The sequence below is a fragment of the Varanus komodoensis genome, unplaced genomic scaffold (assembly GCF_004798865.1).
Source record: "Varanus komodoensis strain SLA01 unplaced genomic scaffold, ASM479886v1 scaffold21, whole genome shotgun sequence".
NCBI classification, from domain to species: domain Eukaryota; kingdom Metazoa; phylum Chordata; class Lepidosauria; order Squamata; family Varanidae; genus Varanus; species Varanus komodoensis.
The window spans coordinates 10423196-10449412 of record NW_025335589.1 but is presented as its reverse complement, the minus strand read 5'-3'; the positions used below and the strand labels follow the sequence as shown (position 1 = coordinate 10449412).

At 40.9% G+C, this 26217-nt stretch overlaps 1 protein-coding gene across 2 annotated transcripts in view; it reads right to left on the bottom strand.

Annotated features, from left to right (window-relative positions):
* GUCY1A1 (guanylate cyclase 1 soluble subunit alpha 1) overlaps window positions 1-22775 on the bottom strand; it is a 38310-nt gene extending 15535 nt beyond the window's left edge. The window contains exons 1-3 of one of the 2 annotated variants that reach the window (XM_044430847.1): window positions 22654-22775; window positions 4875-5276; window positions 1396-1457 (exon numbers count right to left, since the gene is read on the bottom strand). In XM_044430847.1, the coding sequence (XP_044286782.1) occupies window positions 1396-1457; window positions 4875-5120 (308 nt within the window). In that variant the 5' untranslated portion in view covers window positions 5121-5276; window positions 22654-22775. Of the gene's footprint in view, window positions 1-1395; window positions 1458-4874; window positions 5277-14830; window positions 14858-22653 lie in introns of those variants that run through there. The other variant, XM_044430846.1, reaches the window with a different exon arrangement.
* Between the last annotated feature and the right edge of the window lie 3442 nt (window positions 22776-26217).

The following is a 26217-nucleotide window of genomic DNA, read 5'->3' as shown; positions in this document are numbered from 1 at the left end:
AGAACTTCAGATTCTAATTTACTGAAAAAATATGCCCTTCAGCGTTATCAGTTTGCTATGCAACTCTGCACAAACACACTTGAACAAGCCCATGCGTTTACATGCCTTTTCCCATGTAATCACTCTATCCCAGACATCCTTGCTTCTGTGTAACCACTAGCAAAAGGATCAACATTCTTTTACATATTGCAGTTGGAAACATATCCTAAACTAGGAAGTCAACAAAATTTACTGCCAAGTCAATTTATTTAAAATTATGGTCCACATTCTTTGAGATTTACACTCACTGACACAAAATCATAACAAAAGATTTTCATTTTCCAGAACAGGAGGCTTAAATAATTGTCCATTGTGTCTTCCAGTTTCATTCTGTCTCCTAAAGAAAAGTTAAATGTATAGCTAAGGACACAATCCTATGCAAGTTGAGGCTGAAACAAAGTCCAACTTCCAGCATTGCCAGCCAGCATGGAATCATCGGAACTTTATCTGCCTAGACATGCGTAGGATTGCATTCTAACTCTATAAAAAGTTAGATATGTTTAACCCATTGTTTCTCATGCCTCAGGACAACCCCTTTGTTCCCACTGTCTTCACACCACTGAACGACAAACTGTACTTCACAACACTGTACCAAAATCATAGTACTCTAAAGGGAATATTGCTCAACATTTAACCTTATGACAATAACACACTGTCCTGATAAAAGAGTTCAGTGTCTTAATGTTAAATTATAGTCCAAAGTATTCATTGTTCTAGTGTTTGAGACTCTGTTTGGCACTGTCTTCAACTTCAGCAACAGAGAGATCTGTTAAAGCAAGGGTGGACTGACTCCAGGCTTGCAGGATCTGCTTTTTAACAGAGCCTGAAATGCACTTAGAATCAAAGAATTCTGAACCCAAGTCATGAGTACCAGAACGCACAGTCCCTCTGCACAGAAATCCATTCTTACTTAAACCAAACATTCTTCATTTCACCAGTATAATTTAGAATGGGGTGATGGTGGTGTTTTGCAGGTGTTCTTGCTGAACAAGTGAGAGTCATAAATCTTTGCCAATCTATTGCAAACCGCATGGGCAATCAACCTTGTACCTAGTCCTTTCCTACAGAGTCTGTGCAATCATTATATTACATAAGTATATAACAGTATCAATCTACAAGTCACTCAATCAAGAGCAATGCAAGCCAAAACCACAGTCCTCACATAGTGGTAGAAGAATTTATCCTATAAAGTTATTCTCCAAGAAATAACTTAGAACAAATTGTTCATTTTAAACTAATACATAAAATGACATGAAATGCAGGAGCTTTGGGATGCCAAGGGTCTTATTCCCTAGGTGCCAACTAAAGATGCTTTGCTCTTGCATTTATTTAATTTTACAATCATAGATAACTTACCTTATTTCTTTTATGCTTTTATTTGCCAGTGTTCTTTGAAATGCAAGATATAACCTTTCAAACTGAAATAAGAAAAGGTCATATTAATTTCAAGGATGTTAAAAGGTTTAATAGTCAAATTAGCATAAAAAGACCTATTCAGATACTTTAAATAAGGAAAGAAAAGAATGGAAAAGATGCCAATATCAGTTAGCCAAGGCCCTATTTTGATGAAGTAAATCCAATGAATACTACATATTACGAAGAGATATTTAAATGCATATATGCCTTTGGCCAAGCATGTGCACCAGACAGCAGCATAGCTTACATTACATGCTGTCAGCCACCTCTTGGCTAAGTTGCAGTTTGTGAATCTGTATTCAAAGATTGCTTAACACAGAATACAGTACAGGAATATGTACAAATGTGGAAATGACTCATGCATGAATGATCAGGTCCAGTTTGGCTTCTTTAAAGAAAAGCACAGTCTTAATAACACCAGTCACCCGGCCATCCAGGATTACAACCAAAATCTGGAGCTTCCCCATGCTGCAAATCCCATGTTTAAGGTAGAGCACAATCCCATCCAATCCAAAAGTACAGCTATATTTGCAGCACCGGAATTCCCAATAATCTCTCTCTTTTGTTGGCAGTGTATTGCAGCATAGTTTCACTTGGCTGAGGTAGAACATCACCTGCTTTCACATGGTCAGGGCTCTATATCATCGTGATAACATCTGGATTCGGATCAGGGCAATCACATGGTAAGTTTGCACACTAGCACAATCTGAATGCTCAGTCACCAACTCTGTTATGGAAATTTAGTTTACTATATTCTCAACAAATGTGGTATTCACATGTCACTGTGAGTAAAGGAAAATACAGTGACTTATATTCATTAGATATACTCCAGTAGCACTCAATTATCCCAGCTTAGTGATTAATAATAGCTCTAGGATTGCTCTGAAGTACAAATTGGTCTCCTGACCAGCTGTGTGCTCTCACTCACTCCTTTCAGTGAAGGAAGATGATTTTTGTCTACCTATTTTTATTGAAATGAAAGGTAGATCCCACCAGACTGATTGAAATGAAAAGTAGAAAAAGAGAGCAAGTGGAAACACTGAAGGCAAATACTGCACTAGCCATATTTAAGTCCCTTTATGTAATCACTATTGCTTGAGCTTCCTTATGCAAGCTGAAAATCTGCCTTGCGGGTGGGGGATCTTTTTGCACCCTCTGTGGTCCTGCAAAAGGGTTACACTCAGAGATTGCAGACAAAGAGAAGAAGAGAGAAAAAGGAGTTAATTCTTAAGTTAAGTATCTGACTTCTGGAATCACGCAGCATATCCAGCCGTCGTTCAGTTAACAAAAACAATATTGTGCTAGTAAAAAACTAGATTCTGAACTATATGCAAGAGAAGAATCCTACTAAGTTATGCTGTGCAACCAATTACATATAACTCTTGCAGAACTCTTTGTGCAACTGGTTGTACAAGCACAATTGGCATCCGCTTAAGGGATTCAGCAGAGCTCCACTAGTGTCATTTTAGTTTATCAAATGCACAGTGCCCACACATTGCACGCTGCCCACATAGTAAAATCAGAGTAGGAGAGGTTTGGAGGTTCAAGAAGTCCAACCTCCTGCCCAGTGTGGGAAGTCCAGAGTTAGGACATCCGCAACAAATGGCTACCTAGACATTTAACATCAAAGTCAACATTTCCACAGAATGTATAATAAGGAAACAACACACTCTGTTGCTGCTTTAAATACTGAGCTTGGATACTTATACAATGTTTAATGTTTTCAGTCAATTTTATTGTATGATACACAGAAATTTTAGAGAGCTATTTTATGAAGGGAAGGGATGAAGGAAAATTATGCTGCCTCAAGATACATTGTATTCTTAATGCAAGATATGCTTTACATTTTAAATAAAAAGAACTCGACCTAATGCTATACCTTATTAAAACAAGATGTAATTAATATTTATATATTTTAACAGAAACAATATGTGAAGGACTTTCAGCACTTTCCTTGACTCTGTGATGTCTTTTTTTTTTTTAACCTAAATTAATGAGTAAGCAAAAGCACATATGCATTCACGGGTATCTTAAATTTCATCAAATGCTGTTTCAAGCCATGTTCTCCCCTGCTCATGATGCTAACACATGGCCTCTTGCTGACATCAATGGAAGCAACATGCACTGATCCGGGCACGATACCAACCTTCTCTGTTATGGAGTTTTCCATGTGGAAAATGGGTAACTTAAGCGGGTCCTGCCAACTAGCCAGTGAAAAGGGATGTTAACTTTTTTTTTGAAAGCTCTGAGACCATATAAGGAGATGAGTGCAATTAAATGCCTGTTTCTCCCACATATAGCATAATGAGACCCAGTGCAGGAATCTGTTCTTTCATTAGTAGTGTCAGGACACTTTCTCAGCCACTGTAACTGATATACCATATAAAATTGCACAGGCACTTTAGGATTCCTTTATAAAAGCACTCATATACTTAACATCCAAGGCAATCTGGTGCCCTTCAACTGGTTTAGACTGTAACTCCCAAAAGTCCCAGCTGACATGCCCAATGGTCAAGGATAATGGGAATAATGGGTTAAAACATCTGGAGGATACTCCATTCCTGTGCCTGCTTTAGAGTGCTATATAGAATTCTGTTTTAAAGGAATGCCTGTTCAAATGCATTTTAATTAAAAGAGTGCAGTATGAATATGTTGTAAGGAATCTTAGTTTGGGAAGACAACATACTCTATATCTAGAAGTCCATGTCCAATCTCTGATTGAAGGATCTTTGCCAATGGCACTGTGAAGGGCCTCTGCCAGAGAGATGCTGTGGAACTGCTGACATCTGGGACAGATGGGACAAAAATGGCCCATTGGCCTTATTCAATACTACAAAGCTGCCTTTCTCACTAAAGAATGCTCTTAGACCATCTTGGTTACTGGCTGTGATTCTTGCCTATTCATTCTCCCATGGATTTATATGCTGTTTGGGGGTATTGGCACCCTTCCTACAACAGGGGCTACAATCCTAGGCAAGTTTAGATAGAAAAAAATGCTAAGCTGTCTGTGAGTTGCTAGGAGTTGTGGGTCCTTTAAAAAAAATGAATGAGACTTTTAATCAAAAATAGGGGGACAAGAACTATAGATAAAGACCTAAATAAAACAAAATACCTATAGTTTTAAAAATTCCTTTGTCCTGAACAGCATACTGGAATTTTGAACTGAAAGCGGAAGGTTATCATCCATGACTTTATAGTTACTTTCTTCCTCTCAGTTTCCACAAACTGCTTCTATTATTGATCAGCAGTCCATAAATCTAACTTAAGCAAGCTAATGATTATATAGTTGTCATCTCACTGGCAGAGTGAGATGACAAGTATGAACCCAGATATCCCTGGTCCTAGTTCAACACACTAACTAGTTTGACATTCTTAAAAAGAGTCTTCTTAACAATCTTCTGAACATAAAAAAATGTTACCTCTGGAGATAGGAGTTTGCAGATGCTCTCAGCTAAAGTGTGCAGGTATACTCTGCTCCTGCTGGTTTTCCTTTGTGGAAGGTTCCCATGAGTTTCCTTCTCCCTGCAGATTGGCAAAGGAACTTTAGAAATTTTGGGGGTTTCAGCACATTCCTCCTCATTTTCATCTGATATGGCACTTTGGCTCAGCAAGGAGAAAGGACATTCGCCGGTGATCTTCAGGTCTTTCAGTTTAGTACAGAACATATTGCCCAAGTCTCTGTTCACCAAAGTGCAGTATCTCTACTTTGTGCTTATCATTTCTCTTCTATGAATCAATGACAGAAGAAAGCCACGTGCAGCAGCTGTTTTGTGGCAGATTATTGTGACATGGTGTGCAGGAACAACTGTGGCTTTGTATCTCTGAAACAGAAGAAAAGAAAGAACTTAAGTAAACAAAAAAGACTGCACTCTATACTTGTTTCATTTGGTTTAATTTCAGAAAACAAACTTCACTTATCCAGTAAGATGTGGCATTTGTTTCTCATATTTATAATCTGCTGCATAACCAATGCTTTCCGGGCAGGAACTTCACAGTTGACCTCAGTTCAATGTCCTCATTCAGATGTCATGCTAAGCCATGCTTTAGCATGTTGGTTAGCATTATGAGAATAATCCACAGTAATCTTCAGATGGATACACCTCCCCCCACATCTCTTCATTCTCTAGGGCTGTGGTGGCGAACCTATGGCATGCGTGCCACAGTGGGCACACAGAGCCCTCTCTGTCAGCACATGAGCCAAGTCACCCCAGCATCGCCCCAGCAGCCGAGCATCAGATAACAGCACACATAAGGGCCATGCGCATGCTTGGAAAGGAGTAGTGGTGCCAGGCGATGGCACCACAAGCCGCGACACATTAGCCGCAATTTGTATGAGCTTTCACATGGCCGGTCAGTGCACTGCCTAGAATATATATAAATTTGCTTGGACAGGCTGTTTTCAGGTTTTATTGCACTTTTCAATAAATAAGTGGGTTTTGGGTTGCAGTTTGGGAACTTGGGCTCTAAAAGGTTCACCATCACTGGGATAGGATTAGAAAAACGAGCTGTCCTGGTGTGATTTTGATGGCTGGAATGTGTTTAGAATGGGCAGAAATGTTGGACTGTGCAGAAACAGCTACTCAAGGAAGGTTTTTTCACAATTGCCCCCTTCTTTAATGGAACTTTAGCCCTGTACTAGGGTTAGAGGTGCGCACCAAGGAAGGGTTAGGGTTACCGAAACGAGGTGTCCTGGCATCATGAGTAATCATGAATTTTCTGCATGATCATCTAAACAATACTAGATATATCTCTTGCTTACATAGCTGTCATCAAATTATTACAACAATGTTCCACTCAATTTTACTAATTTTCCAACCTAGGTAAAAGATGTTGAATGTATATAGATCTTTTTAAGCACACCAAAAAGGCAAGGCTGTTGATATATGGGGATTGCCTTGAGTTTTCTTTCAAGCTAACTGCATCTTAGAAACAACAGTTAGGTTGTTTTGCAAAAGAAGACAGTGTGGTTATTTAATTACATCACCATCTTGACTTCCAACTAATTAAGTTATAGGATTAACAAAACAAAAGCACACCCAACCTACTTGACAAAAGTTCCACTCATACTGGGCATACGTATAAGCAAGCAGAATTGCACGAAGCACTAAAAGATAAACACAAATTGGCAAATACCGAGATTATATAAACAAGCTTGCCTGACTTCACATAGCACCGGAGGGGTATGCACATCTCCTTATTATGTGCCAGTTCATTTTGCACACAAACAGGTGGGTGGAGGGGAGAATACGATACTATGTAGAGGATAAATCAAGATCAAAAGTTAAGAAACACAAGCACAATGTGTATGCATTACACCTATGTGTTATCGAGTATTTTATACCATGCAGTCCCACCACACACATACACACTTTTACTTAACATTACCTGCATGTATGTTAAGTGAAATGAACAATAACAGGCTGCAATAGGGTAGACAGTGGCAGAATCACAGAAGTGTAGAACTATTATTGTCCACTACCAAGATAGCAGCCTTTGTAGTCCACACTTCAGAAAGATTAGCTGAAGAGCAAGAACCAATGGCACAGAGACCCCAGCCTCTTTGCCCAAAGCTCTGTCAAGCACTACACTGCCTTGCTACTTGGCGGGCACAATTTTGCTTTGTTTTGCTTATGCATCACATGACAAATCTACTCTTTGCCTGAAAAAAGTGGGTTAGTTGATACATGTGACAAAGGGTCCTCAAAGGGTTACTTTCAGTTGCCAAGTAACTGGAAGATATTCCTGGAACAATGAGGCAGAATTAAACCAGTTAAATCTATCTGGGCAACAAGTATTACAAAAATAGTTCTGAGGGCAGACAGCTTTATTATTAAGATGTGTACAAGAAAGGTTTATATGGCTTCTTTTTTTGCTACAGCCACACGTATGGACTCCACAGCTATTACAGTCTATTACAGTCTACAGATTATTTCAACAGAGTATGTCTTGTAGCCTAGGTAAAATAAATTAGAAGGGAAAACATGGTATTTTCCTCAGGGGAAAAAATCTATCTCTGAGGAGTGCTGTCATATTTTAATTTCTTCGTATGTTCTATACATTTTGCATTCTATTTGTGTTAGGAAACTAAATGTCATGGAAGCTGAGATCAACAAAACCTAATCAAGAAAGACAACATACAGTAACAGCAAAAATATATGGTAGGAGACATGCAAAATAAATCACTATTTTAAAGATTTAGAAAGCAAAACAAATAAATTCCCTGCACAATTTCAGGGGTAGAAAAGCAGCCCTGGATAAAATGCACATATAAAATGCTTTCAAGACAAGATATCAAATCTTAATTACTAAGGAGATTAGGAATCAGGTCTTCCTTATACCTCTGTGGACTGAGCAGTTGCTCAAAAACAAAAACACAGAAGCTTGCTTCCCAAGGCTTACTTCCATTATTAGCACATGGTAGATTTCTTAAAATGTCTGGTTACATTGGACAACATTCAAAGAAAGAAGAAATTCATAGGCATAATCTGACATATTGTTACAAGGGAAACAAAAATACTCAAATAGTGGGAGAAAATGATGTTTTAAAGAAAAACAAGTTAAGTTTAACATTTTGCTTCTGGTTAAATTAATATTTTGCATTAGAAAGTACTCTGTGATAACTTTATCAAAGCTCAGGCTGTGCACATGGTTATATTCTGTGCAAGCCTATCATCTTTTTCTATCACTGGTACTGTTCATAAGTCAAACTATTGTGCTTACTCTTAATAAGTCATATACCTTAATATACAAAACATTCTTGTCTCAGGCTCAGTTCATGTATTGCATGCAGATCCATCATTTCTCCAATTCTATTGCCACATAATGAGTTGGGGCTTTCCAAAGGAAAGTCAAGGTATATAGGACAATATATGACAGGACAACATGAAGCTGAATGCTTTTGCACAGAATTTCATTTTGACCAGCCAACTAACAGAATAATCCTTTCCTAGAAGAACATCTCAAAACTACTTTTAAAGGCTTATCAGATTTGGGGCTATTCAGTATTACTAGTAAAAGTCAACACACACAGTTTCCCCTACATTTTATGAACACTTTGTGCTTACATAACCTTTTTGCAGTATGAAGGAGACATCTTTGGGGGTACTTATTTAATTACATATTAGGAAAAACTAATGTCCCTAAATCTGGAGCCTGGAATAACATAATCAAAACTGTCTGAAGACTGTTATTTGGAGACATGTCCTAAGAAATTGTGACAGGAACATTAACTGTCCATTTATCTTGGTTGGAGAAATTTACTTGTGATTTGCAAGCACCTGTTTGCAAGGGCAAAGCTTTTGATCATAAGGAAGACTACAATAATTAGAGCTGGGAGTGGGGAATCACAGAAAGCATGCAGCCAATTTTGGAGCTATCTTGGCAAAAGAGACCCTCCTACCAACAAAATTATAATTTTGGAGAGAAAGAGAAGAGATTGTTTACTGCACTGTTCTTGAATTTTGTGTACCTTGGTTCAGTTACTTTAGCAAAAATAAACAAGTTTTATAAATATAAACAAATCTATCACATTGGATTTTTGCTGGCGTCAAAGCCAGTTGGGGCCAAAACAATTTCATTACAGCTATCTAGAGTACCTGTAAGACCATGTTGCTATGCACATAATGCAAAGTGCCATGATTTTATCTTCCCGTCCAGTGATCCTTCTAATACACAGGTTTCATTTACCAACTGATAAGGGAAAGGAGCATCATGGCACATGGAAAATGCACTCCACAGCATCATTTATGCCAATTGCTTGATTTTGCTAATCTTTTTGAGAAAAAAAGATCATCTCCTGCTTGTGCACAATACAGTGTCTCAGTCAGAATTAGAATGAAAACAAAACAAACATCAACCATTTTCCCCTCCTTGGGATATCCAGAAATTCTGTCTTTAAATTTTTATTATTTCTAGAGTTTGGACTTTATCCTGGGTAAGAACACAATTTGTGATGGGGGTGAAGAGGAAACAGAGAAAAATTACAAACCACACTGACAGAGCCTGTCTGAGCCTGATGTTTATTTTTTAGTTTGAGCCAGAATATGATGGATTTCAAAACATATTTTCTAGGAGATACATCTTACCATGGGCTAGGAAGTTTACTTTTCCAGGAACATCTAGGGACAATGGAGAAATCTGGATTTAACCAAGGAAAAGAACAATATTCCTACAAAATGCTTTAAGCATTCGCTCCCATCACACACTGGATGCAGTTTTTTAAACCTTGCTTATTCTACATAATTAAATTCTATACATCTGCATAGTAGTCAGATTGACAACTACAGCAGATTTCAAAGTGACACCACACTTGCACTAAAACACAATTCCAGAACATTTTTCTTTTAAATATAGTGGATTAGCCAGCTAGAGAACATAAATTCTCTAAAAATTAAAAGCCTGCATATACCCATTTCTTTTATTTAAGCAGCAGAACCGTGCAACATGGTTTTTATCATATCAACAATGTAAGACACACATTACTCTAATATAAATATCCAAGCATGCCTTATTAGTGAGAGCAGAATGCATAACCGACAGAAGAAAACAGGCCGAGCTGCATGATCATAGGAGAGCTTTGATTAGATCTCCCAACATTTTCATTTTTAGTTCAAAGCAGCCACGGGGAGCTCTAAATTGGTTTGGAAGAGTGGCACTGGGTGGGAGTCAGCTAGAAAACTGCTCAGCTAATACAAAGTAGAAAGATTATGGAAGGGTTAACTGCTGCTCACCCAGGGTTCCTGCTCCAATCTGATTCAAAGTTGCCTACAGCTATTTTCTGTTAAAAATGAAAACTGGAGGTTTAATCACAGATCTCACATGTCACATGTCTGGCATACAGGTCATACAGCAATAATTAAAATTCAGTAACACTACATTTGTGAATGCCTTGGTATAAAAGCTTTGAGAGAGGCATTTGGAGCACAGAAGCAAAACTAGTGAACCCCTGGAACAAGGTGTTGTTTCTAATTCATAACCTATTTAGTACATTTTAGCCACATTCCTTATCTAGTAGCTAAGTTGTTGATGAGTACCAGCCAGAGGAAGCATAAATAAATCAATTGGCTGGTTAGTTGCCAATTGCCTTCCGGGCTCTATTCATGGCTCTTGTACTTAACTTTAGAAATCCGCATGGCCTAGAATTCGAAAAGCAGAAGGACCACCTACTCCCATATTTTTAGTTACTTATGAAATGTAAGATTCCACCCTTCAACTCATCAGGACCGCTCAGGGAGTTATGAAATAATGATAAATCAATTAAAAACAATTTACCACACAACACTAAAAATAGCAACAGAATAAAAAGTAGTCAGCAGTGATTTAATCACTCCAAGCCATTTTGAAAAAATGCAATGTTTGCCAAGCCCCAAAAGAACAGACGACTCCAGAATAGACAATGGCTCCCATGGGGCAGAGTTCTTCAAGCAGCCAGCATTCCTGATGGGCCATTTCCCAGGAGCCTGGCCACCTGACAAGAGCAGACTGCAGAGGTGATCTCGGTGCTGGGGCAGGTGTGTGTGAGAGAACATAGTCTCTAAGACACCCAGCTTCCAAGCTATGTAGCCATATTAACTACCCCTCTTTCATCAGGTTCTTAGAGTTAGGTTATTATCTGGATTCTGGCTGCTGCATTTATTAAACTGATAGTGACAAAGAGCAGGGCCTTTTTGATGGTGTCACCTGCACTGTGGAATTACAGAGCTGTAAAAGGCTGGTAAAGATCTCAATGTTAGTAATATAAAAGAAAAAATAATTGATTTTATTATTATCAGTTGATATTATTTTGGGCTGTAAACTATCTTTATTTATTTATTTAGATTTCTATGCAGCCTTTTTCTTTTTTTCCAGAACTCAAAGCAGCTTACATCATTCTCCTCTTCCTGCTCTCAATGTAATCCCCACAACAACAACCCTGTGAGGTAGGTTGGGCTGAGAGTCTGACTGGGCCAAAATCACCCACTGAGCTCCATGACTGAGTGGGGACTAGAACCCAGATCATCCGAGTCCCAGTCCCAGACTCTTAACCACTACACCACACTGGCTCTCCCTGAGAACCCTTACGACCACAGGGCAGAAGACAGATTTTTAAAATTAATTACATGATGAAAATACTTCAGTTTGCTTGTATTTTCATTGCTAAGGTTTAATTGCTCATAACTCGTAGTATGTATTTTGAGACACTAAATGCATATACCTTAGCACAGCCACATCTCAGTGTAGATCCAACACTGAGTATTTGTATTTACTATTAGTTACACCTGACAATTTCAACAGAAATAAAATTGACTGAGACTGAAGGATTCTGCTTCAGTTGGTTGTAAATTACTGTTTATGAGTAAAGTCTAACAGCATAAATACCAGCTGCAGTGATTTCTCAAGTTACACTAGGGAAAGAGCAGAACTCAATCCTCACCTTACCACTGATGTGAGCAGTACCAGCAGTGTTGGTGTGCTAATGATGATCTCCCACCCTGGCGGCGCCTTCCTTGTATACGGAAGGCTGGTTTGGGTGGGACCTGGTGCTGGCTCAGTGGCAGAGCACCTGGCTTGTGCTCCCAAGGTCCCACGTTCACTCTTTAGCATCCTCAAATAAAACGATCTCAGAAATTAAAAAGAGCCCTTTCTTGACATCCTAGACAGCCACTACAGTCAACACAGAGCAGGGGTGAAGAACCTGTTGCCTTCTAGATGTGGTATGTCAGACTACAGCTATATCATCCCTGATCATTTGTCATGCTGGCTGAGCAAGTGGGAATTGGAGTCCAATAACATCTGGAGGGCACAGCGAGTACTGAGCTATATGGATTGACGGTATATTCAGCTTTTTATGAGCTATTTTATCCAACTAGAGAAGCAGAAGTCATATACCCTTTAGCAGGCACCAAATACAGCTTTAGCTTTTATGGAACAGGTCAATGTTTGTGCCATTGCAGGAAAGAAGATTTATGGGATTAAGATAAATCCCCTCTTATCCAAACAACTACTACATTCTTTAAAAGAAAAATAACCCTGAACATCAGTCCTCCCAGACACAACCAGTGTTGTTTCGTAAATATGAAAAAATGTTGATTATTACCCACCTATGGCCCCAACAGTGTCCATAGCCCAATAGGAATTGTCTGTATTGTCTTCCATGTCATGCTTCTACTGTAAGGAATTTGCTCTGCAATGGTTTTCTCATTCATTTTAACTAATCCACTTTGTTCATGCCATGATGTCTCACCACCACCACCTATTTAAGTGTAATTGAAATTTTCAAATACATATACAGACAGCTGCAAGCAGTCTATTCAAAGTACTCCAACATGTTGGAAGGGGTTGGAAGAGATTTTAAAACTCTTTATACTACGATCCTCAACCTCTCTCTCATCCTTTAGTTCCCATCAGGATGCTCATTTTGCACTTTGTATCAAGGAAATACAGATGAGCACCCACTTTTTTCAAGGGAAAATAATTTTCTACAGGTTTGACAGCTAGCTGTCAAAATGGATCCCTTTAAAAAAGGTGGGGGACTTTTTGTAGTGAACACCAAGGGTTTTGGAGTCAAACATACACAGTCACATGTCCCAGCCTGAAGCCACCACTTCCCACTAAAACCCATTTCTTAGAGGGTCCCAGAGTTTTGACAGACAGTTGCCGAAATTCATGCTTCCTAGGAAAAGAGAAACTAAAGGGCAAGGGGGTTGGAGGGGAGAGATCTTGCTACAAAGATGCAGAAATCCACAAAGCAGTCCCTTTTATAGTTAAATCTCACTTGCATCTTTGGTTTTTCTTGACTGTTCATCTCTGGAAAGCTGTCAAAAAACCCACAGGGAGTAAGAATGTGCATACAGATCCTATTATCCTTCTCCTGTCTCTGCTGCCATTTCCCTCTGCAAAATCTCCATATCGTAGGGTTTTTAAGTATTAACTTTGGAAATATAAAGCTATTTGGCCCCCAATGAACATCCTCATCTACTTAACTTAGCTCTATAACTGGGTTTTTTTCATTCTGCAAAGTATCTCAACACAAAGGTTATGAAAAAGATGTTCCCAAATTCAACTGCAATGTACTAGACTGGCTGATGCTGAAAGAAACACACATTTACTGCAATTAATTTCCCTCCAGAAGGTCATAATGTTAACTATGTTAGTCACCTCTAGCAATGCCAGCCTTTTTGCTTGGAAAGAGATTATTTGATTACGATTTGTTCTGTCTAGGGCTGCAGGCAATGCTTACATGCCTTAACTCTTTTATAGCTGTTCCTTAAACCCAAATGCCCTACGTACTGCATATACATGGATCATCATGACAATTTTGTTTTGACTATTTCCTCCTCTTTGTAGCAGCAGATCAGTTATATTATGTCTTCTGTATCAGGGGTGGAAGAAGATTGATCAGGCTCTGCTGGCATTTGGATGATTTGGAGTAGGTTGGCAATGCTTCCTGACAACAACAAAGCAGCTTTATTCCCTTCTGTACCAGGTTGTAAGAATCCCTTAACCCTGCCTTCCCCAAACTCTTCCAGATGTTTTAGACTATAACTCTCAGCATCCCTGACCATTGGCCATCTACTTAAGAATCAAAGGAATTACTCTGAAACATCTGAAGGTTGCACTAATCTGTAGTAGCATAACTGTATTTGCAGGTCACCCCTACATATATGACTCATTTATTAATTTGCAAGCTGTCAGATGTAACCAAAAAGTATAAGTGATTTTTCCTTGCATAAAGGGGGCAGAGAATTATTCACCTGCCTCACAGCAAGATCCTCAGGGGAGGCTTTAGGTGGTGAGTTTATGGGTTTTACCTCTCACAGCTTTCAATCAGTCATGTAAATGGAGTGACTTGCATTTTTCCATGTTCCCAAGGTGCTTGAAACTCAGGAACAACTGCAAAAGTACATTTACCCTGGTGGCACGTGAATTCCATTCAATAAATAAAATTCATCTTATTTTAGCTGTAAAAGTTAAAGGAAAAGGAAATACTAAACTCCCCTCCCCATCTTACCTGTCAGGGAAGTGTTGCCCCAAGCACTTAGCACCATTCCTACTTCCATCTATCAAATGGACTCAGGACTGAGAAAGTGCCTGGAATAACATGGCAGTCAGAGCTTCATAGTGCCACTCCTGCACTGTTACCATAAAATTCCCTGCCTGAAGGGAGAAGGCGGCTGCATTTGAGCTCTTAGGGGCCTCAAAATCAGGGCTCAACCAAGCTTGGTCACTGTAGATTCACACTAAATAAGCCAAACAAGACAATTGTACTCGTCATTTACAGAATAGTTGTAAAAATATCTGTAAAAAAGCTGGTTGGGCTGGTTCTCAAGTCACACTAAGCCACCTTATGAAGAAGTCATTCTGGTTTGAGTGTTCATGAAACAACTCAAGGTACAACCTGCAAACAATCCACTTGCCATGGCTTGTTCTTTCCTTCATTCTCCAGCTGGCTCTAGGACATACTCCAAGGGATTTTGTGGCAAAAACCATCTTGTGTACCTCTCCCCATTCTGACTGCTATCTGCTATCTTCCTGGTTCTTTTCACTGCTTCAAAAATGCACATTTTAGGCTGTGTTTTGGGGGCACTGGTCAGTCTTCCACAAGCACATTCCTATGTTCACTGATATGAGTACTTGTCTGTCAATTGCCTTGTCTGTTTCAGCTGTCAAAGGGAAAACAAAGGAAAGAAGTTAACCTACAACTGAGAAGCTGAAGCTGCATATAGGCTAATTCCCACACTCAGAAAGGGCCAGGGGAGAAATAGAACTAAGAAAAGAAGGGCCGAATGGCACCATGTAGAAACACCAAAAGTAGTGGGGAAAGTGGCAGAGGAGCACATGCATCAAAAGTGGTGACCCTCCATTTCCTTTGGTGCTGCTTATTCTCATGCATATTGCCTATTTCTTTCAGGACAGCTTCAGGAAAAAAAGATTTATCTAACACAAATCCCACTGAAGTCTCAAAAAAGCTCACACATATAGGAACTTTGCATTTTTTGAATTATAAGAATATGTCTTCAATAAAAAGCATGCCTAACTAAAATGTGTTTATCAAAGTTTCATCAGTTCTAACTCGAAGTCAGTATAAACATTCTAATCTATTTTTAAGCTTCATGTTTTTACATCAGCTGTGATTTTCTAATTTTCATATTTCTGTTACCAACCAGTAATCATCACACAAGAAATTGCTGCAGTCACTAGGGGCTGTAGTGTCCCACTGGCTGGATTTGGAATTGGGTCAGCAATTATAAGCATCAGTGGCAGCCAAATGGAAAAAAGCCACATCTTTTCTTAGAGGTCTAAACTAATGTGTAGCGTTAGTCACATCTTAGCATATTGCCTTACAGTTTCATAGACTTTTATCCTAACTTCTTGGCACCATTCTCAGCTCAACTAAACAGCCCTAAAGGAAGATGATGATGATGATTACTAATATTGTCCCAGAGATAGCACCAAACCTTGAGGTAAATAAGCAATACAATTCTGGAGTCTGCCTAACCAAGTTGTAGTAAACTTTCCAACCAAACCAGTCTTCAACATATGCAAGTTTATTATTATTAGTATTATTATGATCCCTGCTAGGTCTCCCCCTCATTATTTTATACTGAGTCCAAAGATTACTTTCTAGAAGCCACAACATTAAATAAAAATTAACTAAATACACAAAAATCATGATTATGTTTACATGAAAAAGTTCTCATTATTCACTTGGGTAGAGACAGACAGTTCAGAAGTTACTTCTAGCTATGCTCATGACTTATAAACTGATTTGCTAGTGCATCAATGAACCTATTTCCATCTTATGCAAAAAGCTTTTAGAAAAGACTGGTCAGCTGAAATATTACCACTCATCTGCAGAATCCTGATTTTAAAAATTAAATAGTTGAGCATAACTCATACTGTGTATTATATAATACCATTGCTTGTATTCTGTTCTCAAGGTACTAGGAAATATGATGGAGCAGTCTTTCACAGGGTCATTTTTCTTGTGAGGCACGTGTGCTGCAGATTTGTGGTGCTTTTATAAGATCTGCTTATTTACAAGGATATAGCATGAGTGAGGAAGCAGTTTACAGAAAGGAGGGATATGAAGTGACACCAGCTGCCAAAATCAACAGGATGTCCCAAATACTTAGCTCTTGAAGGGTGCAAAGCTTTACATGTTTAGACAGGCAAGACTGGCTGGGGAATGGTGGGCGTTGTAGGACTTTTCCATTGTCTAAACATGCATAGCATTCCGGCATAAGTCTACTTTTTTCTAGTAAGGTCCAAACACTCAGGCTGGCTCTCTGGCTGCCTAAACTCTCATTCTTGCTGCATGCATTCACAGGGAGCCAGAACTGATCCTGGCAGACAATAAAAATTTGTATTCCAGAGATATGGAAGAGCTGATGTCTATCTTAGCAAGGATCAGTAGAGGCTTAGGATGTTCAGACTTGGTACATGGCAGCCTATCTATTACAACATTAACCCCCCTGACCTTGTGAGAAATGCAATAAAAATGAAGCACAACTAAGCTTGCCATGAACTTTATTTCATGGCACTGAAGAAATGCCAATGGCATATAGTCTAAATGCTGTTTACTAAAATGTACAAAGATGATTTTTCATTAATGTTTTACTGATGGAATAAATATTTATCCTTAATCTGTTTTTCTTGCAGAACTATATTAATGTTACTTGGGGTATGATCTTATGACAGTTTAGATAGAAAAGGCCTTCAACTTCTAGCAGGGGAGGCTTTTAACTCCCAGCTCTCAGCCATGGATGAGGCATGCTGTGCATTTCATGCCCTTTTCTCCCTGTCAAAAATGCATAGGATTGTGTCCTTCAGCAATTTCTATCAGTGCAAACATGCAAGGACCACTTTGAACAGAAGCACCTATGGACTGATGCTTAGCCCCACTCATACCCACATGCATATACACAACCCAGAGCATTCTTTTTGACTTCCTCCATGATACAACTGACCTATTTTCAATATAGGCTATGTTGTGCCTAGGGCCTATAACAATGCAACATACAAGGAAAAGAGACTGAAATAGGTCTGAATGGTCACTTCCCCAATGTCCTAAAACCAGCTTAGACTTACCATCCCCTGCTTTTAGAAACCCCTTGGTCTCTTCACCATTCATGTTCACCTTTACAGACTCGCAAGTCCTCTACTAAGATAAGCATAAACAGAAAATTGTCTAGATTGTACAGCGCTATTGCTATTTCCGATTTGCTCCAAAATATTCAAAATAATCTATGAATACACTACTATGACCTCCTTTATTCTATCTCCAGGAAGCTGCAATTGTCCAGCTAAATCATCAATAACAGATTTATTTTGGTGCTCATGCAGTATGTCCCTGAAAAAAGATTGTATAGTTGCATAGCAAAAAAATCTTGGAAGAAATAGTGCAACATATGACAAATATGGTTGGAACAGCTACCAAGTATGTATGCTACCATAAAAGCTCTTGCAATTGTTTTAGCTTTAACACAGGGTTTAAAACAACAACTTCTGAGTAAGGTTCCCCTTAACTTATTCTCTTTTCACATAGAAGACATGAAAGTCTATATATGCTCATGATTTTTTGTTCTTTTTTGGCTGAAAGTTTTATTAGTTTGAATCAGTTTATCCTCAGTTATGATTAACTTGTTCCCCTACAGATGCAATCCTAGACATACTTCACAAAAGAGGAGGAGGAAGGGGAAGAGGAGGAAGTCATTCATAATTTTCCCCATATGGTTGGGCTCCAAACAGGTTTAGGAGTGGGATGCAGGTAGGTTTTTAGAGTTTTGAGATACTATAAAGAAGCTATAAAAAAGTCACCTATTAACTTTGTTTTTGTACTTGTGGCACAATACTGACAGAGATTACTTGAGATGAGGATCATGCAAGAAAGGCTAGACAAATGAAATTAAGGATATGACACTATTAGCTTTAAGTACCAATATAATAAATTATTTTGCTATAAGAAAAACATAACCCATGTCATGGATACCCCCCACCACACACACACACACACACAGAGAGGCAGTACAATTAATATATTGATAAAGCTTGATTTATTCATTGAAGATAAGTATCCTCAAGTAATGGTTAATTATAATCCACTAAATTTTATTCTGTTGAAATACTTTTCATTACTGAACAGCCATTAGCCTCATGTTCTGTTATGTTAAGAGCGGAAATCTTCAAAATAAGATCACTGTGACCTTTTTCCACTTTCCTGAATCTTCTCCTTCCCTGCTGTGACTGTGGATTGAAAGGATTCCTTTGCCTGCTGTGCAATTTAGAGATAACTTCAGCTGATAGGTCATCTCATCCTGTCTTTTATCCAGCAGCCTATCTTGTCTTGTCAGGGTTGATGGGCTTAAATGGGGCCTAATTTCAGCCCCAGTATCATAGCAATACACACAAGATTTCATGAAAGCTTTTCCGCAAAAAGATGGAAACACATTGAAACACACCATGCATCATTTAATGGCAACCCTTCCCCAACCTACCAACCTTCAGATGTGTCAGACTACAATTCCCATTGTCCCCAATTGCTGTGGCATTGTTGTTCAATACTTCTGGAAGGTCCCACATTAGGGAAGGCTATACAAGCTTGAGCCATCATTTCAAGCACAGGCTTGCCTTCTTAAATAAGAAGTCGTGTTTTTCAGCAGTTGCTACCCCTATCAAAATTGTTGATGCTGTCACTAATCTAAAACCAATCATAAGTCAGAAACTTCTGTTTGCTTTTATTTATTTGACCTGCTTCCCTTAGTTTTCTACATTATCTGCCAAATCCTACACCCATGAAGACTACTACCAATTCTGCAATCATAAAAATTGCAGATTCATTCTCTGTTCAAAACTCACATCAGAATCTGGAACAATGAATGCTAATTTGTTGCAAGATTTCAGGTTTGATCTTCTCAGTTATTTTCACTAAATAACAATCAAAGGGTAGTAGTGGTGGTGATGAGTAAAATTTGTTCAGATCAGGCTGTATGTTAGCATGTTGATCCTACAAAATGAAAAAATGAGGAAAAGGCAACATGTCTTCTATGAATTTCAATAACTAGAAACAACTGAACAGCCTTCATTGCATATTCAGACTTTTTTTCCCTTTTCAAATATAAAAAGACCCCCAACTTTTTATATCGGACCCAGAAACCAATAAAAACTATGTATTCCTGAAACTGGTGATCTTAGCCATCCCTTCAAGATACTGTTGCCTCCATGATGTTATTATCAAATTTATGACTAATGTCAAATTTCAAACTTCTGAGAAAAAATTGCAGTGCCGCTTAGCACTAATCCTTAATTGTAGTTCCTTTAAGCCTTATTCCACCTTCCCCACCAGGCTCCCTTCACATGTGTTGAACTACAAGTTCCATCATCCCTATCAAAATATCCAATGTGTACCTGGAGATTGGAGTTACACTCCAGAACATCTGGAGCAGACCAGTTTGGGGGAAGGTCACCTTAACTAGTGAAACCGAAAATTAAACATTTTACTGTTTCTTTAAATTTTCTTATGAAAGATTCCCTATTAAATGGTGCATTCCTCTGGCATGACAGAATATACTATTTTGAGATATAATGTATTATTATCTCAATTCGTATTACAGTGCCTGTCAAAAAGCAGGAGAACAAACATCAAGAGGTAATCCATTAGCTGACAGAATAAAATGTAGCAGGGGGAATGGTACCATCTTAACGCTTATCCAATATATGGTAGCACAGCTTTTCTGGCCCAGAACAGACTTTGACATATACACATACAGAAGGCTCTTTAGAGCTTATACAATATGAAATCTGTTAGTATTTAAGTTGCCACTCAGATCTCAGCCACTCAATAATATACCTAGAAAATTAATTTAAAATGCATATTAAATTAAGATTTAATCATACATCCGCTGCGTATTTTCACAATGAATGAAGAAAGGGGATATCTAAGAAACAAATTTTCAGCTGCAATATTTCAAACATTCTTTGGGTATTTTTTTCATCCCCATGTGAACTCAAAGAGCAAATATAACATTGGGATTAGTAAGGTTATCCTTGTTAAACAGTCAGTGCCTTCATATTCAACTGAAAATAAAACAGGCTCCTAACTACTGTATAGTTTTGACTTTACCACCAACAGATCTTTGCAAAAATAATACAGCATGTTAAAGCATTATAAGCGAACATTGCACCATCTTGTCAGGCTGGGTTTTAGAAACAGTTTGAGTTCTAAGCTTACAGAAAACAACGAACTGTGATTGGGCAGAGTCATTTGCAAAGAATAAAATGTTAGAATCACAAACAAGTTACTTTTTTTGCCAAGTTAGACTGTTTTCCTAGCCTAGGTCATGTTCAACACTTCATGAGCAGGAATAAAATGTAGGCATTTATTTAGAGAATGTTAAAAAAATCAAAAATATCAGTGTATGGAAGTAACCAATTTTGTACACTTAGGTGAACCCGATGTGACTTGTTTTGAAACAAAATGCAACAGGAAGGCATCAAGAAACCAGGCAAGGGAAGGGGTTTCCAAACATCCACTATTCCTCTTCTTCTCACTGGTGGGTGGGGTACATGCCAGGCCAGAATAGCATCTAACCGAAAATAAACCAGCCAGGGCCTGCTTACGCACTTTCAATAGCTGCTTGATACACAAAATAAACAAAACAATCTTTTTCACAACTTGGAGACAGTGATGGTCCCTAAACGGTGGAATTCCACTTTTTCTAGTGTGAGGGGAGCAAAGACCTTATTTCTGGGGCTATGCCTTTTGTTCTTTGTTTCTCCTGATAATTTTGGCTCCTGAATTCTCTGCATCCTTTCACCGTTTGTCCCCTGCCTCATTTCCATCAGGTGGTGAATCTAGCTTTGGATTATATTATTTCACTCTACATTATTTTCAGTTCTTGCTTAATCAGAGAACCAGCGTGAGATGAGCAGGTAAAAATAAGTCTAAAACCATAAAGATCCAGGACTCCGCAGCACTGCTCCCTCGGGGACTTCGGGTCACTCCCTTTCACTCAGACTAGCTTAGCGCACAAGACAAAACGATAGGGGAGAATCTAGCCTGCCAGCATAAGCCTCCACTGGGTGAAGGCTGGGATTCAAAAGGAATGAATAAATAAAGAAGTCATCACTGGTATGAACCGCCACGAGACCGGCTGGAAAGCAGCACCCATATACTGCAAAGAAGCAGACGACACCAGCAGCGCGCCCTGCCTCCATCTGTCCAGCCAGGCGCCATGAGAGGCGCAGCTACAGAAGGCGCTGGGAAAGTTGGCCACCCTCGACTCCGCCCTAGCAGAAGCCGGGCCGCCTCGCTCGCGCCCTTCCCCGCAGCTGCTGACCGGGTGGGGAAGGCTCGCCGCCTCGCTTCCCACGAGCCTCCTGCCCGCCAGCGCCTGGGCGCCCGCAGCTGCGCTGACCCCGGCGCCTGACCCCGACCGCTGCGCGCGACCTCCACCGCGAGGGGCCCGGGGCGTGGGAAAGGGCCCCCGAGAGCGCGGGACGCGCCGGTGCGGCTGCGAGGAAAGCGGAGGCGCGGCGCGCAGGTCGCCTTAGCGCGCTGCAGCTGCCGCTTCAGCGCGGGAGCCTCCGGACAGCCGCAAGCCCGGCGCGGGGAGGGGGGGCAAGGTGACGGAGCAGCCTTCGGACAGCGGAGCGGGGACCCAGCGGCGTGGCAGGCGCCACGGCCAGTGCCCGCAGCCGGGCTCGGGAGCTCGCGCGGAGAAAGCTTTCGCGGCAGTCTAAGGGGGGCTCCAACCTCCCAAGCCAGGCGAGGGAACACGCACCCCGAGCAACGTGGAGGCGCTGGCAAGCGGGTCCTCGCCTCCCGGCGCGCCTCACCTGCCCCGTGCCCGCAGAAGGGCCTCCGCGCTCCGGAGAAGGCGAGCCCCCGCGCCACAGAGCGAGGAGGGGGCGTGAAACCTGCCGGGCGGAGGAGAGGAAGGGCCGCGGTAACCAATCAGGCTGCGCTGGGGAGAAGAAGCGAGGCGGGCCGCGCCACTTTGGCGGGGCGGGGGAAGACCGCAGCCTCCTGCGGGAGGCGGACGAGGCGCGCCCCTCCTCCCCGAGCGCTGTCCAGGGTCCCCACTTGCCCCCGCGCACGCTCCGCGGCCAGCCTCGCGCCCTTCGCCTCCGGGCTGCCCCGCGAGCGCGCGCACCTGCAGGCCAGCCAGAGGGACGAGGTCGCCCCTGCGCGCCTCGCCCGGGGCTCCCGCCTCCACTCACCGGAACACGGCGCGGGGCGCCCGGCAGCTGCCGTCGCGGAGGTGAGGAACCCGCCCTCTTCCGTCCTCGCTCGCCTCTGCCCAGCTAACTCATGCTCGAAACGTGCGCTTGACAGCTGCCTTCAGCCGCTTCTTCTGGCCCCTCCCAGGCTCTCGCGCCGACCGAGGAGGCGCCTACTTCGGCGGCCAATCGGAAGGCGTGTGGAGCGGAGCGGCAGGGAGCGCGGAGCCGGGCGCCCCGGCGAGGAAAGGCTGGCCGGCTGGCGGGGGCTTCGTCGCGCTGAGCCGGGCAGCCAGCCGGAGACGCCCAGGCGATGCTTGCGGGTGGGCGGGGAAAGCCTCGAGGGGCTCGCGCCAGGGGCTGCGTGCTCCAGGGTGCCCACAAGGGCAACCCAGAGGTGGGCTCCTGGCTACCCCGGGAGTGCCCGTGCCCCCAGCCCGGGATGAATTCAAGGGGGGATTTCAGCAGCTCTCGGCAGGGCGTCATGTGCTGCCCCAAGGAGATTCACTTCCTCGGCCGCCCCTGCAACGTGCGTGTGGGGCTAGGGAAAGTCGTACGCTTCGGCCCCAACGCGAAAACATCCCTGATGGGAAGGATACGGAGATCTGCCCTCGACAGAGGCAACTGGAGATTATGTGAAGAACCTCTTTTCAAAACTCCCTTTCCTCAACGGGCGTCTAATTTCCAAAGATGTTGTTCAATACTTATGATGAACAAATCCCAACCCTACAGATTTTCTTGACATGATTTTCTTACTAGGTAAAAGAACAGATGCTACGTAAAAGTTCCTGATCATTTCCTGGTCATTTCTAACCAGATTCATTAAAATGATGTTGGGATCTATCCACAATATACATTAAACCACCTCTTTATCTTTCTTTAGGATGTTGCTTGTTCAGTGTTACTAACAAGAACAGCATTTTTCCTCCTACAGTTACTCTAGTTTTATAACAATACCACTATATTAAGCTTCTATTTTGCAACCATAAATCTCATGCTTCTCGTTGCAATTGAAAACACTTCCTCTTGTCTCCCAAATCCAAACTTCAAGAAAGAATGGACCTCCCACAATATATTTCATCCCCCATCTAGCTAGTCTTGCCCTGTTCCATGATGGAATGCTAGCCTTTGTTATGAAATAAGTTCAGTGACCCAAGTTTTGCCTATTAGATGCAAAGTGTCCCATTCAACATTTTCCTGGCAACGTGTCTTGGGAAATGCATGCTAGCCAAATTTCAGGTTTCTCAACAGACTGGGAGTGTTTTAAATGTTTGAGGATGCAATTTAGCCCACTTTTTTTGGGAAAAGTGCCACTTCCAGATTTTTTTTTTTTTCCTAGTTATCAGGACTCCTTGGATAGGACTTTAGTTCAGTTAGATTGTTAGGTTAGATTCGATAGTTCACTTAGATTTCCTGAAGAGCTAAAAGAACGCAAACCAAATTCAGTAGTTTCTTTCTACACAATGCTTGACTTTCACCCAGATTTAGTTTACTAATGAACCCATGCACTTTCCATTTCTTAGCATAATGGTTAATGAACTCTGACAGCAGTTTCTTTGCAGCACAGACATCTTCAGTATTTAAGGGAAAAGTTGTTAAGAAGTTCTGTAATAAAATCCTGTCAACTTGACCTTACCTAGTTGATCATACTTACCTTATTAGCACAAAGAGCACCCTAATGATTGCTGTTACCTGTCTGAAGCCAACCTGTGTTTTAACACACATTGCATGACACACTAAGCCCCAGTAGCCCACAAGAAAGAGACTCCCCCCATCTGCCATGCTGATGATCCACAGGGCAGGAGAAGTGGTGGAGTGTTCAGAAGAAGAGCATGGGCTCAGGAAGAGCTCAGGAGAGCATGCCCACCAGCAATCCAGCCTGGTGGGAAGGATAAAGGAGGGAGGGTCTCCCTAACCCTCTTCAACAGGTGCTCCCTCCTAAGCTGCTTGACCTTGTCTGGCACAGCGCAACTGAGTTGGCCGAGTTGTTTCTCAACACAAAGACATGAAGTTCATGTCTTCTGCGCAATGAACAAAAAAGTGGGCAGGCAGCCAGGCCTGATGGCATCATGGGGTTGGGGTTGTAGATTCTGGCCATTGCCTTAACATCTTCCAGTTCACCAACTTGCTCCAGGGGAAGAAATCTGGCCCTCAGTTCAAATTAGGTTGCCTAGTCCTGTTGCAAGCTACTATAAGCCACAAAAAAGAACATTTTACAGAACTGCCTTTAAGGAGATTTGGTTGAAAATTTCCCCCTTGCATGTAGGTTAGATATAACAAGAGAGGAAAGCTAGTTTAATAAAATAATTTCCCAATGCATTTGCTTTCATTTGGGGATTTCCTCTAAGGCTCAGTTTCAAGCATGCTTATTTGAAAACCTCTCCTTGAAATAAATTGACTTATTTCCAAGTAATGTATTTTGAAGCATCAGTGGTATGAAAGTAGTCCTGTGGTGCTGCCACTACTAAAATGACTTATAGAGAGTACAGAAATACAAAATGCAAACAGAATGGTAATGATATATTCAGAGGGCCATAGAGGAATCTGCAAATAACCACAAACGTGAAAGCAAAAAATAGGAAGAGATCATGTATTTGCCTGGTTTTAACTGGACAAATTAAATTTAATTGGGGATTGGACGAATTCTTGCAGGAGAAGGTGGTCAATGGCTACTAGTCCTCATGGTATCGGAAGCAGCATGGCACACAATGTTGCTGTGTACGTCGTCAGACAAGATGGTGCTGTGGAACTCATGTCCTGTCTGTGGGATCCTGTGCTGGCTGGCCATTGTGTGAACAGAATGCCGGGCTAGACAGAAGCTTGGTCTGAGCCAACATGCTTCTTTTATGCTTTAAGAAAAGTATGTTAAATATCCTAAACTGAAATATCCTAAGCTTTATTTCTGGCTGTTCTTTGAAAAATGTTTTCCTTTGGAATGGTAACTGGGTTCAGACATACAGCCCTATTCCTTTGGCTCTAGAATGCTGGAACAGGGCATTGTTTTTATTTATGCCTGAGGTGTTATTTTGTTATGAATTTTACCAAGTTCATTTGCATGTTTTACTTTGTAACTTGATAATGTATTGGTCTGAGTCCTATATGAATGAAAAATGTACAATATTTGGGAACCTGATAATGGAATGTCTCATTTTCTACAAACATCTGGATCTACTTTTCATTTTATGGGAAAATCCTCTGTGAGCACACTGGATTCCAAAAACATTTGATGTATTAAAAAAAAACCCCACACAATGGAACACAGATGAAATCTTTCTCATTCAGAAGGCTGAATCATTAATTGGACTAACATTTTACTGACTGTAGTTATGCAATTACTCTGATTTATACAGATGAAAATTCTTAAGAACTTAAGTGGTAATAAATGCCAAAAACATTTTCACATCATTATAAAAATTGCATACCATATTACTTAGATTTGCTTTTATACTAGATTTTCTTTTAAACTTATATCCATTTACTTGCATGTGACCCCTTCTTCAGTGCTGTTATTTACCACATGAATAGTACTCTACTTTATAGAATAGTTTACCTCATTTACCATTA